Raw genomic sequence first — 16,125 nt, 5'->3', positions numbered from 1 at the left:
TACTTCCGAAAGTGATTTTTTTTCATGACAGCAAGTGTTTATTTAGTATTTAACATTACTGGGAGTGATTTTGAAACTCTTTCCGGAACTTTTAATTTCTTTTATTCAAGACCAGAAGTGATCGTTTGTTTGTTTGTTTATTTGTTTGTTTGTTTGTTTGTTTGTTTGTTTGTTTGTTTGTTTGTTTGTTTATTTATTTATTTATTTATTTATTTATTTATTTATTTGTTTATTTATTTAATCAATTAATTAATTAATTATTTCCCCCCCCCAAGTTCATTTTAATAAAGATATCTCCCGCATCATCAAAAAATATTTTTTAATCGTTATTTACATTATTTGTTCGCTGATCCCGAATCCAGGCCGAAGTAACCGGGAATTGCGTCAAAATCATCAGCTGTGCGGCGCTTACACGTACCACGGTATAGTTGGCAAGTATACAGTTGTGAACAAGTTTTATGTAAAGTCAGAAGCGAATGTAAGAAGAATTCTACGTTCGCTTCTAGGCTTTGCCTATTCCATATTAATTAATTTGTCAAAGGTTTTTTTTTCATGTTTGTAGATTTTAAAGAATTCGAATTAAAAGTAGAAGAAACAATAAAAGCATGAACTGCACGATTGAATTTCGTCATCTGTGACAGTAGAATTTGAAGATAAGGCCACCGATAGTTTGGAATCAAACTACTTTTGCTTGCTTAAGTGGGCGCGTTCCGTTAGCAAGCGGCTTGCTTTCTGCTCGCTAAGCATCTCCCTTTGTGGGTTTCTCTGTTGCTTGCAAAACAGTTGATACGGAACGGCTGGTGTGGCAAAGCGTTAGCAAGCGGCTTGCTACGACGGAACACACCCCGGGTACACACCGTTCTTTTGGAATCGTTACTGATGTTGAAGATGTCTTATAGCCGGATCTGAATCCCTGAATCGAATTTATACAAAGGTAATACGAAGTATTGCGTTATCATTGTTGATGTCAAGGGCAAAATGTATATGTATGCATAAAATATAAAATAATTTTATTTCCACGCACAATATAGTGCGCTTTTGGCATTTTTGCTGTCCGCGTGATGACGTCGTTACGCACAGTGTTACGTCATCGCGACTGCAAACGTTTCCGAAACGGTTTTCCGATCCAAGCAAACTCAATAAGCTTTATTATGACTTTTCACTTAAGATGACGACGTGTGTTAGCTCTTAAGCCTCAAGTTGCGGTTACAGCAACATTTGGTGTTTTTTTTATTCAACAAAAGATAACAACAACCGAAGCACGTGATACCATAGCAACGAATTTTAATCCCCTCCCGTGGTTTTTTTTTTTTAATTTAGTCGCCTCTTCCTCTTCTTCATTATTATTAATTTTGGAAACGGCGGATTTTTTTTTTTTTTTGTGCACGGATTATCGTGATCACATTTAAAGTGCCAATTTAAGAATCAAGGAAAGACCAGGGCTCGGGATGGACGTCATTCAGGTGATTCGAGGTTTCGACTCTTGCTCACGTTGACCTGCAATGTATTTTAATGATTAAATTAAACGAACCTGGATACTGTAGTAATGGACAGGCCCAGCTGTTGATCATCCTGTTTTACTTGTTCATGTTACCATTTATCGGCGGAGGCACGTGTGCTCATGGTGTTGTGATTTCGTGCGGGTTTTGTTTCTCTTGTACAGAATTTTAAAGGCTGTGTGAACACCATGACCATGCCCAACTCAAGTCGTCGTCAACCCCTTTCTGCTGATGAAGTTCCTGACACGGGCGTGTATTACGGACAGGTGAACTGTTTGTAAACCATGCGTTGTACTTTCATTATTTCCTTTTAACGGGGCTGTAGGTTCCTGTAACTCACCCACCCAAACAATAAATATAACCGCACCCCACCCCACCCCATCCCACATCACTTGGACTAGGCCTTGGGGCCAGATGGCCGGCGTGGACGGACCGAAACTAATCTAATCTAAACTTGCTGCTCCAGGCCGGTAGTTTTTATGCACATAGACTCAACCCAAGTGTGGAGACGACACCGAGACGGGTTTTTAGGCCCAGACCCTGAGGTTCTCGCTGAAGGGTGAACAAAAATGGCGGCTGTTGCCTTTGATCGCCAACGGACGCAATTTGCCGACGCATCCACCGTTCTCGCCATTAGACAAGCTTTTTCGATGCTTGTGACGACGTCGTGTTGTCGCATTTTAGATTCCGTCGAATGGACAAAGGCATCACGGGCGAACATGACTGATCGGGGGTGTCATTTGGCACTGAGAAACGGCCTTCGATTGGCGCCAAATTCGGCGTCTGCCATTTTGGAGGGAATGTCCCCCTCCCCCCCGCTTGAACCGATTTGAACACGACCCCAGGCTATTTGTCGTGTAATCTGATGTCTTTCTAATTAAGTCCGTAAATCCTGGTGAATGTCAGATAATCGGGTGTACCCCTAGATTGGAAAAAGACTGTGATAGACATCACCACAGGACAGTGAAAATTATTGAAAATCGAGGCGAAGCCCAGGGGGGGATGGCTGGGTGTCCAATTGACAGTGGGGGAGGGGGTCTGTCAGGCTTCACGGGGGTCGGTGAGGTGGCTGCTGGTTTCCACAGGAGGGGATGGAGCAGCTCTGTTCCATGTTTGCAGGAGTTGGGGGGGAGGGGGGGAGCTGCTTGTCTCCATGATGGGGGCAGAGGTGTGGTTGGTGGAAAACTACTGGGGTCCAAAGTGGAAGTAGAAGGTAGAGAGCCCCCATAGTCCATGAGGTCGGAAGTGGTCAGGGACCACTGTAACCAGATTCTGTTCGCAGGCACCTCCAGAGAAGGCCTTTGTGTTTTTCCAGCCAAAAGGATCCAGTGAAAATGGCATTTGGTGAATGTATTTCTCACCATATTGTGCTTCATAGTCTAAAAGGAAATTTGGTGTTTTTTTTTTTTTGTTTTTGTTTTTTTTTTACTTGCGCCACGGCCGTATGCCGAGCACTCGGGTGTTGTGGTGATCCCGTTTGTGGGTTTACCTGTCAGCAGAATAATTGAACAAGGAGGGCAGTTCGTGTCACTAAGTTTGGCACACAGCTTCATTTTGTGAACGTCTCAGGCGAGTTCAACTTTGAGCTTGCAAGGAAAAATATTAAATGAAAATTACTGCAGGACTATATTTGTTCACAGCTTGACCATGCAACACTATAGGTTAGTGCCTTGTGGGGTGGTATCACAGTAATATCAAATAATGATGTGTCAGCACCTCAACAAAGTGTGTTTTTGTTTGTTTATTTACTTGTATACAAGGTCATGACTTGTGGAAGATTTAGTACATTGAACGGATCAGGACGCAACAGAATAAAAACAACAATAAAGAAGGGGGGGTGGTGGGGGTGGGGTATAAACAGGAGGGTTGAAGGACAAAACCACAGAGCAGAGGATGCAAGACCAGAAAGGAGGCAGTTGAAGTTAGAGAGACCACCGACTTGTCTACGATGGGAAAGTGATAGGCCCATTAGACTCGGCTTCGTCACAGGGCATTTGAATAATCTTGAAGGCCTTGGTTTTCCATGGTGTCGAGCTAAGGAAGATGTGAGGCAGGGTTGCCAGCCCAAAGGGGAGAGCATTACTCCATCAAGTTGTGGATGAAGGCCTTGTAGGTGGATAGGAGTTCAGGTATGCCAAATATGGACTTCATCTGATGGAGGAGACCCAGTTGGTGACTGGCTTTGGAGACCAACTTTGAAATGTGGTTTGCCCAAAAATTATCATGGTTGATGGTGAGACCCAAGAGTTTGAGTTGCTAAACTTCTTCAAGAGGATTGTTAAGAAAGTATATAGGAGGGTTTACCAGATGGCACTTTCGGTGAGAGAGTGTGAGAGATTCGTCTGAATTGAAAGACGTATTCCAAGTGTTTGACCAGCCTATGATTTTTTGTCAAGGTCTGAAGAAAGGTAAGAGGCTGCTGCCTTTCTGAAGATTGGGGAACCTTCGTGATTGGGAGAAATTGAGTTTGTGATGTAAAGTGCAACTTCACCACCGGGTCGAGGTCAGGCCTATTTTATTGGAGGATACAATAGCCAGGGAGAGACACTAAGGAGTCAGGGACTTCCTGAGGGAGGAAAGATTCTGTTAAACAGATTGTCTGGTTTATCAGGAGTGACCTGGATTGAGAGATCTGTCAGATTGGAGCGGAGACCTCGGATGTTTGAGGTCCACACTTTTTGGGGACAGAGGAGGAGGTGGGGGCTGGGTGAGAGCGAGGCTTTATTGGGGGCAGAGTGAGGTTTGAGTGGGAGGGATGTGGGGGAATACCCGATTGGATAGGGGGAGGTGGAAACATTGAGGGGATGTGGTTAAGGGGTAGCATTGAGAAGGTGGGATGTGGAGGAATCCAGAAAGGGGAGGGGGGATGGGGGAGACATGAAACTTTGGGGTGGGGGTTAGCACAAAGAGGGGAGGTGGAAAAATGCTGATTCAAAATTTCCAAATTGGACAAACTGCAATAAAGATCGTTGGATGGGAGGTTAGAGTTGTTGAAGGCATTGAGAAACGTGGTGCTGTTGGTACGGGAGGAGGGTTGATGGACCGTGTGCTTAGCTGACAGTTTTGGATGATAATCTTTGTGAAGAATAAGAGAAACAAGCCGGTAGACGGCGATGGGTTGCCGAGCATGGAAACTATAAGATATAGAGCAAAATGGATGTCATATCACGGATAGGGAATCACCTTAAGATTATGCATTTCAAATCTCATCCAGTTCCATCTACTGATAACTACTCTGTATCCATTTGAATGAAAAGTACCGAAAATGCGGTTTGAAATCGGAAATCCCCAAAGTTCGAGTGGGTGCTGTGGGTGAACAAAAATCTGAATCGAAAATCCGGCTCGTTCGTTTGTGCACAATATATTCCAGACGATTTAGTGTGAATTTTCATGACCATCCAGCCATAACCCTAGGAGTTGCATTTGGCGTGAAGGCACCTCCAGCTCTCGCATATTATCGATTTTTGCACTAATTGACCTTTGACCCCTGACCGAAGCGAAATCGGTCAATATGTCCTGAGGCAAAGTTGTAGTACTCATTGAGTACCACGAACCTGCAAAGTTTCATTCGTATCGATGCACTCACCTGGTCGCCAGTGAGGCCTTCAATTTTCGCCAATTTTCAAGCATACCCTAATTGTAGGGGGCGCTGCGGGTAAAGTATTCCATGTATCACAAAAACCGGAATATATTTGATAGAGAATGACCTGTAGATCATTCGTGCCAAATTTCATAACCCTACGTGGGATAATGGCATTCGGAATTGATTTCGCCTGAACGGTACCGATTTTGAAGGTTTTTCGGTTGTTGCTAGGGAACCAAAGCGTCCCTAGCAACCATCACAATTTCCAAAGCACTCTGTCATAAGATGTACCTACCACCCGAGTTTGGTCAAAATTGGCCCACGTTTACTACCACTTATGCTGATGACAAACGAACAAACATCCAAAGAAACAGAATTACTGACAATAAGGGTCACCTATTTCGGCGACTCAATAGATTGTTGTGAAGAAGAACAAGTGCAGTACTCTGAAAGAGAATTTTGGAAAGTGAAGCATTTTAAAATGTTTTACAATACTTTCAAAGGAACAAGGAAAAAATGTTTATATTTGACGAAGATTCTGTTTGGAGATATTGAGAAAAGGGGGAAAAAAGAATGGAGAAATGGAGAACAGGAAGTACAGACAGAAGGAAATTCAAGTGGAATGAGATTGCTGTGGTGCGTGGGGGGGGGGGGGATAGTGGTTATATATTTATGAGGGCTTCAAGCCAAATGGCTGAAGCCCTTTTGAATTCGTTAGTATTATTATTATTAAAGACGTTTTTATGTTCTACTGACCGATTTTGTGGCGGATCTGGAGGGAAAACTGTTGGATGAAATTCAACGAAACTTAACACCATAATAACTCTCCACCTGAAGTTTATACTATGAAACATTTGATGACATAGGTCACGTGGTATTGCGGCCATATTGGATTTTCTCCAAAACCTAAAAACATCTTCTCCAGAACGGATAACACGACAGCCTCAAACTTTTGCACACATTTGCATTGTTCCATGGGAATGTTAAGTTGTTAATTTGGTCGAAATCGTTACATAATTCATATGATTTAAAATGATGCCGATTCGCCTCATTAAATATGCAAAATATGCAAATGAGAGTTGAAAAAATTTAATGACAAATTTAGATAGCACATAAACAGGGGACTCCCAATATATTTATACTATGTCTGTATTTGACCCCAGTGCCCCCCAAAGTTAAAAATCACCCATTTTTGAAATGTCATAAAATGAAAACAACACTTGGATGAAATTCAATGAAAGTTAAACACGTAATAACTCTCCACCTGAAGTTTATACTTTGAAAATTTTGATGACGTAGGTCACGTGATATGGTGGCCATATTGGATTTTCTCTAAAACCTAAAAACATCTTCTCCAGAATGCATAACCCAACAGCCTCAAGCTTTTCCACACATTTGCGATGTTCCATGTGAATATCAAGTTGTTAATTTGGTCAAAATCGTCACTAAATTTATATGATTAAATTTATGCCGATTCGCCTCATTAAATATGCAAAATAAGCAAATGAGAGTTGAAAAAATCGAATGACGGATTTAGATAGGCCTTAAAGAGGGGACTCCAAATATGTTTACATTATGTCTGTGTTTGACCCCAGTGAGGCCCCAGAGCCCCCCAAAGTTGAAAATGACCCATTTTTGAAATGTCATAAAATGAAAACAACGCTTGGATGAAATTCAATGAAACTTATCCATTTAATAACTCTCCACCTGCAGTTTATACTTTGAAAATTTTGATGACGTAGGTCACGTGGTATGGCGGCCATATTGGATTTTCTCCAAAACCTAAAAACATCTCCTCCAGAAGGGATAACACGATAGCCTCAAACTTTTGCACACATTTGCGAGGTTCCATTGGAATGTTAAGTTGTTAATTTCGTCGAAATCGTTCCATAATTTATATGATTAAAATGATGCCGATTCGCCTCATTAAATATGCCAAATATGCAAATGAGAGTTGAAAAATGTTAATGACAGATTCTGATAGGCCTTTCAGAGGGGACTCCAAATATGTTTACACTATGTCTGTATTTTACCCCAGAGCCCCCCAAAGTTTAAAATCACCCATTTTTGACATGTCGTAAAATGAAATCCAAAGAAGATAGACATATAGTGACCACACATTCTGGAAGGTATTTTAACGTTATACAAGTTCGCCATTTACATTAATATGCAAATGTGGAGTTATTGGACTTTTTTGGGGACTTGAAAATTTGTCCAGCCTCGATTTGTCCAATGTGAAGTTTCTTTCTTTATCATGTATTGTTATGGGCTTTTCAATCCTTCATTGATATAACATGAGGGACCCCATAGCTGGGCCCCATTGCAGACTTGAACTAACTTTCTAACTCGGAAAACCCATATCATGTGACAGGGTGATAGTTTTGAAATTTGTTAAAATGGAGGCACGCCTCGAAGCCCGGGATTACTGGTTTACCAGTTTTAATTTATTTTAATTTGTTGTGGCGAGAGGAATTGGGATAACATTGAGGAGATAGAAGTAAAATATTTGGGAATTAATAAGCAAAACTATGAATGCAGAGATAAAAGGGACACATAATTTTGACAGTTTCTGGCCAAGGAGTGGCTAAATTAGGCCTTAATCAACATAAAAACAAATTCAACGAGAGGGGGAGCACTCGGTAGAGTGCAACACCACCGCTGCCAAAACTGCTGGGTCACTTAAGTGAACCTGATATCCTATTAATTAAAGGTCAAAACGGATCAGACTCTATTGAACCACGATTTAATAAACTAAACTAGATCGACGCGCATGTAGAAATGCCCCCAAAAAAATCAATTTTTTTTAAAAAGGTGCAAAATTTCTAAGTATTTTTTTTCTCTAACAATTTTTTGGGGGGTTGGAAATCACTTAAAACATGTAGAAATGCAAAAAAAAAATCAAATATTTTTCAAATAAAATGGAATTTTTTTTGAAAAAAAGTTTGAAATTTTTTTTTTTCTCTTACAAATTAATTTTTTTTTTGGTTGGAAATCACTGAAAACATGGAGAAATGCAAAAACGAAAATTCAAATATTTTTTCAAAATGGCCACCATAGCGGCCATATTGGACTTTGGACCAGGTCCAAAATCTAATGGCATCTAATGGCATGATCCTTGGACCAAGTTTCGTCGAAATCATAACATAATTTTGACAGTTTCTGGCCAAGGAGTGGCTAAATTAGGCCTTGATCAACATAAAAACAAATTCAACAACGAGAGGGGGAGCACTCGGTAGAGTGCAAAACCTCCGCCGCCAATACTGCAAGGTCACTCAAGTGAACCTGATATCCTATTCATTCAATTTGATGTCAACAGTGCTCACAGTTATAGTTTGCAACTTTCCCTTTTACATTTAACTTTTATATACTCAATTCATTCGTCATAACTAGATTCCTTGAGACAGGAATTGATTTTACGTGGGTATATCCACCTGAAGTTCCAAAATCAGCCGCAATTGTAATTTTGGCATGTTTTTTGTTGGAAATCACTTATAACATGTAGAAATGCAAAAATATAATCGAATTTTGTTGAAAAAAAAGTTGCAAAAACATTTTTTTTTCTCTAAAAATTTTTTTTTGGGGGGGGGGGGGTTGGAAATAACTTAAAACATGTATAAATGCAAAAAAAAAAAAATTCAATTTTTTTTCAAATTGGCCGCCATAGCGGCCATATTGGATTTTGGACCAAGTCCAAAATCTAATGGCATGATCCTTGGACCAGACCTCACCCACCCCAACAAGTTTCGTCGAAATCCGTCGGAGTTTTTCCGTAATACTGTTCACAAACAAACAAACAAACAGAGAGGGGTGAAAACAGTAACCTCCATCCATCTTCGATGGCGGAGGTTAATTATGATGTCAAAAGTCATGTGGTGTGGCAGCCATATTGGAAAAATGGAAAAACTTTGGACCTCTGTATCTCTGAAACCGCACCAAGGAAAAAATTGAAACTCGGCATATAGCAAGTACTCCTCACATGGAATGTTTGATTTAAAAAAAAAATAACGTCATCGGTGCCTTTGTTATAACTTCATAATTGCATATGTAGAACGCAACATCTGATCGGTATGAAAAATTTTGAGGGTCATGTAGGAATAAAATGGTCCACAAAATTTTTTTGATGGCATCAGTCACGTAATTCAGTAGCCATATTGTTTTAAAAAAAAAAGAAGAAAAAAACCTTCAAAAATCTTCTCTGAACTGGCTGAACCAGTCATCACTGCCAGCATTTATAAAGTGGCAGTTCTAATTAGGTCTCTTAATTATGTAATACACCTGTGCACAAACTCCACACAAAATACACTGCACAAAACGAGTCCTCGTGAGGGTCTGCAATCTCTGCTTGTTCTTTTTCTTGTTAATGTTGTGATCAGATCAATGTTGATGTGGATGTGGCCTTTAGAAGATAAAATTGTTGATGTCTGTGTGCACTTCGAAGCTTTGTTTTAGTTCTTGAGTGCTGCTTGGTGAACGATAATTTTGACAAATATGCAATATTGTGGACCGCCACAGTACCTGGTGCCGTGAAATCCGGTTGCACGTGATAAAGCCACATAGTTGTCCATAGGACGACAGGTTTTTCCAGGTGTAGGCTAACTCTTTGTTGTGTGTTTTTAAAGATCAAGATAGAAAGTTGGGTGCCTGATCATAAATAAGCAAAGTCAGAGATGCCTGTGCATGTATTGAAAATAGTTCTGTTGCATTTACATGGTGGATTTACGTCAGGGCTTCTCTGTTCCATGTGACTTGTGCTTTGTCTGCTCGCTGGAAACTCACTCAGCTCGTAAAAGTGAACCCTACTTTTAATAGCAATTTGATTAGAAAATTGAAAGTTTCCATTGTGACGTTGACCTTGTGTGAAATTTACTCCTTTGTCTCATTGCTTCCAATGGCAGAGAAAGAAACGATCTCCCTGAGATCACCATATAATTTAATCTCTTTCTGTCTTCTACATTTCCTGCCATTGCCATTGCTTTACAGAATAATCAGCTGTAGTTTCTCCACTCATGTCTTGTTCAACAAGGCCGAGCATCTACAAGGCATCCTTAAGTCTGTGTGTTTCTGCATATTCAGTATGCAGAAACAAGACATACTTTTTCTTTCCTCTTGCCATGAAACTTGGCAATTGACTGCTTTTCCAACTCCCGACAATCTTCAGCAGTTCAAGGCCCGGGGTCAATAATCTCTTCCTAATCGAACCTTTCTCCTTCAGCTTCTTTGTTACAGGTCATCCTGAAGGATGATTGGTGTCACACTACTCTAATAACTTCATACAAAATATATATTTTTTTCATACAACTAATAGCAAAACACGATGGTTTGTGCCAGTGTCTGTCCGTCCCTGCCTTCCAAGGCACCTCATATTTCTTTGTCATAAGTATGTTGGTTCCTGACTGTATTTCTGATCGAGTCACACATCACACCCCTATAAATTTCCTCTGCCCTAAGAACGGGTATTTCCTGGTAGTTCCTTGCATGAGGATGAAGGTTTATTCTTCACATATGGAACTCTAAGCCTTTTTAAACATTTGCACAACCTCAACTCGTCGAGCCTCTCTCCAACTATTCCATCTTTTTATGCTTGTTTTTCTCAATGCTTTACTTTTCATACCCCTTTTAGAAGCACTTTGAAGATTTTGCTTTACTTTGAAGTTTCTAGTAAAAAGCCGTACAAAAAACAGAATTTTAAAGTTATTACAAGTTTAACCTTAAAATTTTTTTTCTTTTTTTTTCTTCTATTGCTGTGTTTATTTGTTTGGATGCATCATTCTGGGATTGGTTTAATTTACCGATCTTGTGTAATGACAGGCAGTGCATATACATTTCATTAAAATTGATACAATAGCTATACAAAAAGGTGAATTTTCAACACCTCTTCTGTTCTTCTGCAAAGCCTGAAGAGAATAACTACATGAGTACAGTCCTTTCCCTGACACCAAATGCCGAGGTACCTTTGCGCTAAACGGCCGCCGTGTGTCACTTGGATAGTTGGACATGGTGATTGGCAAAATATTTGTGGGTATGGAAGGGGTTCACACACCCAAAAAGGTTCAGTACTTATTAACCTCCGCCATCGAAGATGGACGGAGGTTACAGTTTTCACCCGTCTGTTTGTTTGTTTGTGAACAGTATTACGGAAAAACTCCTGGACGGATTTCGATGAAACTTGGTGGGGGGATTAGGTATGGTCCAAGGATCATGCCATTATATTTTGGACTTGGTCCAAAGTCCAATATGGCCGCTATGGCGGCCATTTTGAAAAAATATTTGAATTTTTGTTTTTGCATTTCTACATGTTTTAAGTGATTTCCAACCAACAAAAAAAAAATTGTTAGAGAAGAAAAAAAAAATTTTGCAACTTTTTTTCAAAAAAATTTCGATTTTATTTGAAAAATTTTTGAATTTTTTTGCATTTCCACATGTTTTAAGTGATTTCCACCCCCCCAAAACATTTCGAGAAAAAAACAAATTTTGCACCTTTTTTTTCCAAAAAATTTCGATTTAATTTTTTTGGCATTTCTACATGCGCGTCGATCTAGTTTAGTTTATTCAATCGTGGTTCAGTAGAGTCTGATCCGTTTTGACCTACAATGAATAGGATATCAGATTCACTTGAGTGACCCAGCAGTATTGGCGGCAGAGGTTTTGCACTCTACCGAGTGCTCCCCCTCTAGTTGAAGATGAGTTCTTACAAGACGAATGTTTTTGGTTCGTTGCAGGCGATTGAAACGAGAGAAAAATACCGGACTAGATTTATCATTTAAATTTAAATACCAGTGAGTAATGTTGTTTTTACTTCTGCCACCGAAGGTGGATGGAGGTGATGTTTTCACCTGTCTGTCTCTTGTTTGTCTTTGAGCAGGATGTCTTAAAAAGTTGTGGATGGGTTTGGCCAAAACTTGGTGGACGAGTTGGGTGTGTGACAAAGACAAATTGATTCGATTTTGGTAAAGATCCGAATCCAGATACAAGAATTTTAAAGTTATTCTTCACCATTTTTTAAAACGACTTTTAAGTGATTCTTCTTCATTGATTCTTTGCCAAAAACATATATAGCATGATATTTCAAAAGGTTGTGGACGAGTTATGACAAAACTTGGTGGATGAGTTGGTTGGTGAGAAGAACAAGCCGATGAGATTTTGGTTAATGTCTGGATCCGCACCCAGCATATCAGTGGGGTAGAAAACATAAACTGTTCAGCCTGGCGGAGGTATGCACTCCACAGAGTGCTGTTCTATGTGTACATGGTCTAAGGCTTCCGAAGGAGCTGCATTGCAAATTGCACACACAAATGCAAACAAGTACATAAGACAACACCGATATTGAGTTGAAACAAATACAGCTGGCTTTGTGACCACCAGGGAAGTGACGTAACTTCTTCCCGAGGCACTCTGGGTACCGACAACACAATCTTTGTAATGTCACTTTTTCTCTCCATGGTCAGCAGATCAATTAAATAGAATTCCCCCCCCCCCCCACTGCACTCCCCAGCGTACCCCACTCTAATAAGATGCCAACCCAGGTGGTTTGTTTGTTATATCCTCTCAATGTTGAGTGTCAAGCAAGGAAATGGTCCTTCGTACAGAAACTGTTTTGGAAATCCGTACAGGATCGAACAGCTGATCTACCAAATTCAGAGTGGCCACTCGAACCATAAGGCCACCGAGTCTGGCACCATGCTTGTTACATTTAACCTCTCATTTATTGAAATGAGACGTTAATTGTTCTTCTGCAACTTTTTTTGGAACCTTTGTTCTACTTTTGGAAGATGCGCTTCATTGTGGCAATGCTAATTTGGAAATTGAGATCTTATTGTACAGTTGAGCTACAAGCGCTTGCTCTGCCTTTGATTTGTTCTATCATGACCACAGAGTTCATGCTCATGGCCACACCAATAGTGTTGTTATCCCCTTACGTTTTGAAAAAAAATAGAGGTTAATGTAATCTGCTGTCTCTGTCTGTCTGTATCCGTCTGTCTGTCCGTCACACCAGCTCCTCCTAAACGGTCGTGCAGCAATTCACCAAAGTTGGAAGTTATGATGACCACATGGCAAGAAGGTGTAAGGAGTAGTATTATTTTTGGGCGGGTCAAAAGGTCAAATACCTTAAATGCAATTATGGGCACATTTTTCAACGTTCTTTTATGAAACTTTGTAGATGCAATCAACATTGTTTTCAACAACATGGGGGCCACATGTAATATGTAACGATTTTTTTTAGATTTGATCCCTGGTTCATGCCTCAAGGCGTTGGGGAGTTGGGGTCAAAACGGATATTTTTCGAACTCTATTTGATACAGTATTGGATCATTCCTGGTGGAAATTTTTGCTACCTTTCAACTCTGCTTAAGGTGGGAAGCATGGGGATTTACGATGGTGCGCCATTGACCTTGCTCTAGTTAAATGTTTGTTTTATCAAATCTATTGGATTGTATTTTCATCTTGGTTTTCTGGAATAAAGATTTGATTTGATCACAAGTTTGAGCCAGTTTAATTTTGAGTCACTTGTTCACCTTGCATTGTCCAACCAATTTGATTTCATCTTGAGCCAATTGTTCACATTCTATTTTCAGTTTTACAATGCCATAATAAATTAATTCAAGCATCCATTGGTTGTAATCATTAATTAAATGTTGCCCCGATGTAATAGACACGAATGATTTACAACATTTTCCTGCTTCATCAATATCAAATTGATAATGTCCGAGAAAGGCACATTGGTAGTTCTTACAACCTTGAGGTTTTGTTCATTGCATACAAGATGAGCATCTTCCTTACATGTCATGTTCCGTTTTTCTTTCTATTTGTTCCTGTGGCAGGTGAATCCAACATTGCATTTGCTTGGATTAGGTGATGCATCGATGGATGAAATTTTGAAGAAAGGTATGAAAATATTTTACAGGCTCAAAGGTTGTTCTTGATCACGATACCCGTATCACCACAGACTCTTGAAAATCTTTTAAAACCATTTTCTGCAAAATGCTATCTGTCAGGGTTATTTGTGGCAAATCATTGACATGACTTTTGCCTTTATTTCGAAATCTATAATGTTGTAGCATAACTGGGATGGTAACTTGTAAGCAGTGGTAACGTAAAAAGGTACTCTGAAGGATGATAACCCAGAGGTTTGTATGTTTTGGTGTCATTGATGCATTGTATGATTGTATTTTACACAGTGCTATGCCATACCACACTGTGGCGTACCACACCACACCACACCACACCACACCACACCACACCGGACTGCGCACCATACCACAGCACATCATATCGTAACACACTGTACTGTACCGCTTCGCACCGCACCACACCATATCACAGCATACTCACACCACACTGTACTGAGCCACACCGCACCGTCCCATGTTGCACCGCTCTGCATCGCAGCACGCCATGCCTCATCACGCCGTGTGTCATTCCCCAGTTCTCATTGTACCGCATCGTTTCGCGCCGCCTTATGTCTCATCACACCGCAGCACACTGTGCCATGTCGCATCACATCATACTGCAATGTACGTGGCAGCTCCTTTACAAGATGTGTGAGTTTCAGCTCCATTATGAGCCTTAGACGTATTAAAAAAAAATAGGGGAGGGGAATCGTGTGTGAAAGTGTGCCTGCCTTACCAACACCCCAAAAAATAGTTGAAGCTCTGCAGTGATTTTACCATTGATGGGATATTTAATTATCTGTACATTTATTCCATATAACTGACAAGACATTTTGTCAAATGTAGATCTGATTGGGGTAATCAATCAGTTGAGAGTTACATTGTTGCATCAGGAGTGAAACCTTGACACAAAAATACACCTTTCACCGTCCCAAAAGTGATACGTTTTGTTTTCCAACAATGAACATTGAGAGTTGATTGATTTTGTTTTTTGTGTCCAGTGAAGTTTGTGCATGTATCAGATTGCAGCTCAGCCAAAACATGCTTGAAGAAAGAGAAGAGTGTGTACAGTTTACGGAAACGAAAGATACAAGAGGTCACTGTGGTCAATTTGATTTCTGATGATGAGCTCGGGAGCAGCGATGAGGAATATTCTCACCTGACAGATTCCAAATCGCTTGTTGACAGGTAATTGTGGTTCACATCATGAATAAAACTATAGTACCAGTAAGACATTTCACATTTCCAGTGGTAATTTGTTCTCAACATTGCAGTGATTCTGATGTTTACCAAGTTGGTTTAATTAATGCCTACATATCTAAGTTGGCCTCTGAAGTCAGTCTGGGCATCCTCCATCATGCAAAGTCGTTCTTTGGCACACCTGAACTTCTATACACCTACAAGGCCTTCATCTGCAGCCTAATTGAGTACTGCTATCCCCACTGGGTTGGTGCCTCAAACATCACAGGGAGGTATCAGAGAAAATACAGGGTTTATTTCATAATAAAAATGGGGAAAGGGAAAAACCAATGAATAAGCAAGAAAGGACAGACAACATGATGGACTGCTTCACTAAACAGATTCAGCTATTGCCTATCTTATTTTGAACTTAGACAGGTAATCACACTGGACAGGAGTGACAGAGGTGGGGAAATCAAAAGAAAATGGTTGTAAGGAAAAGGAGAGCCTTACTTTTCAGCAACGTCCCGATCTTCCGACGAGTACATGCCGGCCTCTTCCATCGGCCTGATGTGTGAACAGCGCAGGCTTGGGGAGGGATGGTGTGTGGGTGAATCACTGTCTTTAGTGGTGCTCAGGAGGGGTGCTTCGATTGGTGCTTTTCACCTGCTGCACCACTATGAAGGAACCCTTTTCTCAGCACCTCTCCCTCTCAGCAGGATGCTCACCAACCTGTCTTGTTTTTTTATTTTAATCTCGCACACATCCTACCATGTTTTTTCATACGGCCTCCTTTTGGAGATTTTATATTGTTGTGGGCCGGGGGTTGGGTGAGAAGACCAGGAGGGGGGGGGAAGCTATCTCGGCTCCCACCAGACTCCCCGGAATTGTAGGCCATCACACACGGATAATTCCGTGACGCGGCGGATCGCTAACCGACCGTGGACACCAATAACTCATCCGCGTGACCAAGGGT

The 16,125-nt window shown here is 40.6% G+C and overlaps 1 protein-coding gene across 3 annotated transcripts in view; it reads left to right on the top strand.

Moving 5' to 3' along the window:
* Window positions 1-16,125, top strand: part of LOC147028658 (NFATC2-interacting protein-like) — a 74,709-nt gene that overhangs the window by 15,257 nt on the left and 43,327 nt on the right. The window contains exons 1-4 of one of the 3 annotated variants that reach the window (XM_085879293.1): window positions 804-934; window positions 1,664-1,765; window positions 13,902-13,965; window positions 14,993-15,158. In XM_085879293.1, coding sequence (XP_085735419.1) covers window positions 1,688-1,765; window positions 13,902-13,965; window positions 14,993-15,158 — 308 coding nt within the window. In that variant the 5' untranslated portion in view covers window positions 804-934; window positions 1,664-1,687. Of the gene's footprint in view, window positions 1-803; window positions 935-1,307; window positions 1,464-1,663; window positions 1,766-13,901; window positions 13,966-14,992; window positions 15,159-16,125 lie in introns of those variants that run through there. The other 2 variants (XM_085879292.1, XM_085879291.1) reach the window with 2 other exon arrangements.

This window comes from Eptatretus burgeri, chromosome 4 (genome assembly GCF_056783735.1).
Source record: "Eptatretus burgeri isolate ZD-2024b chromosome 4, Ebu_testis_v1, whole genome shotgun sequence".
Taxonomy (NCBI): Eukaryota; Metazoa; Chordata; class Myxini; order Myxiniformes; family Myxinidae; genus Eptatretus; species Eptatretus burgeri.
The sequence above is the reverse complement of the archived record's forward strand: the minus strand, read 5'-3'. Positions and strand labels throughout refer to the sequence as shown.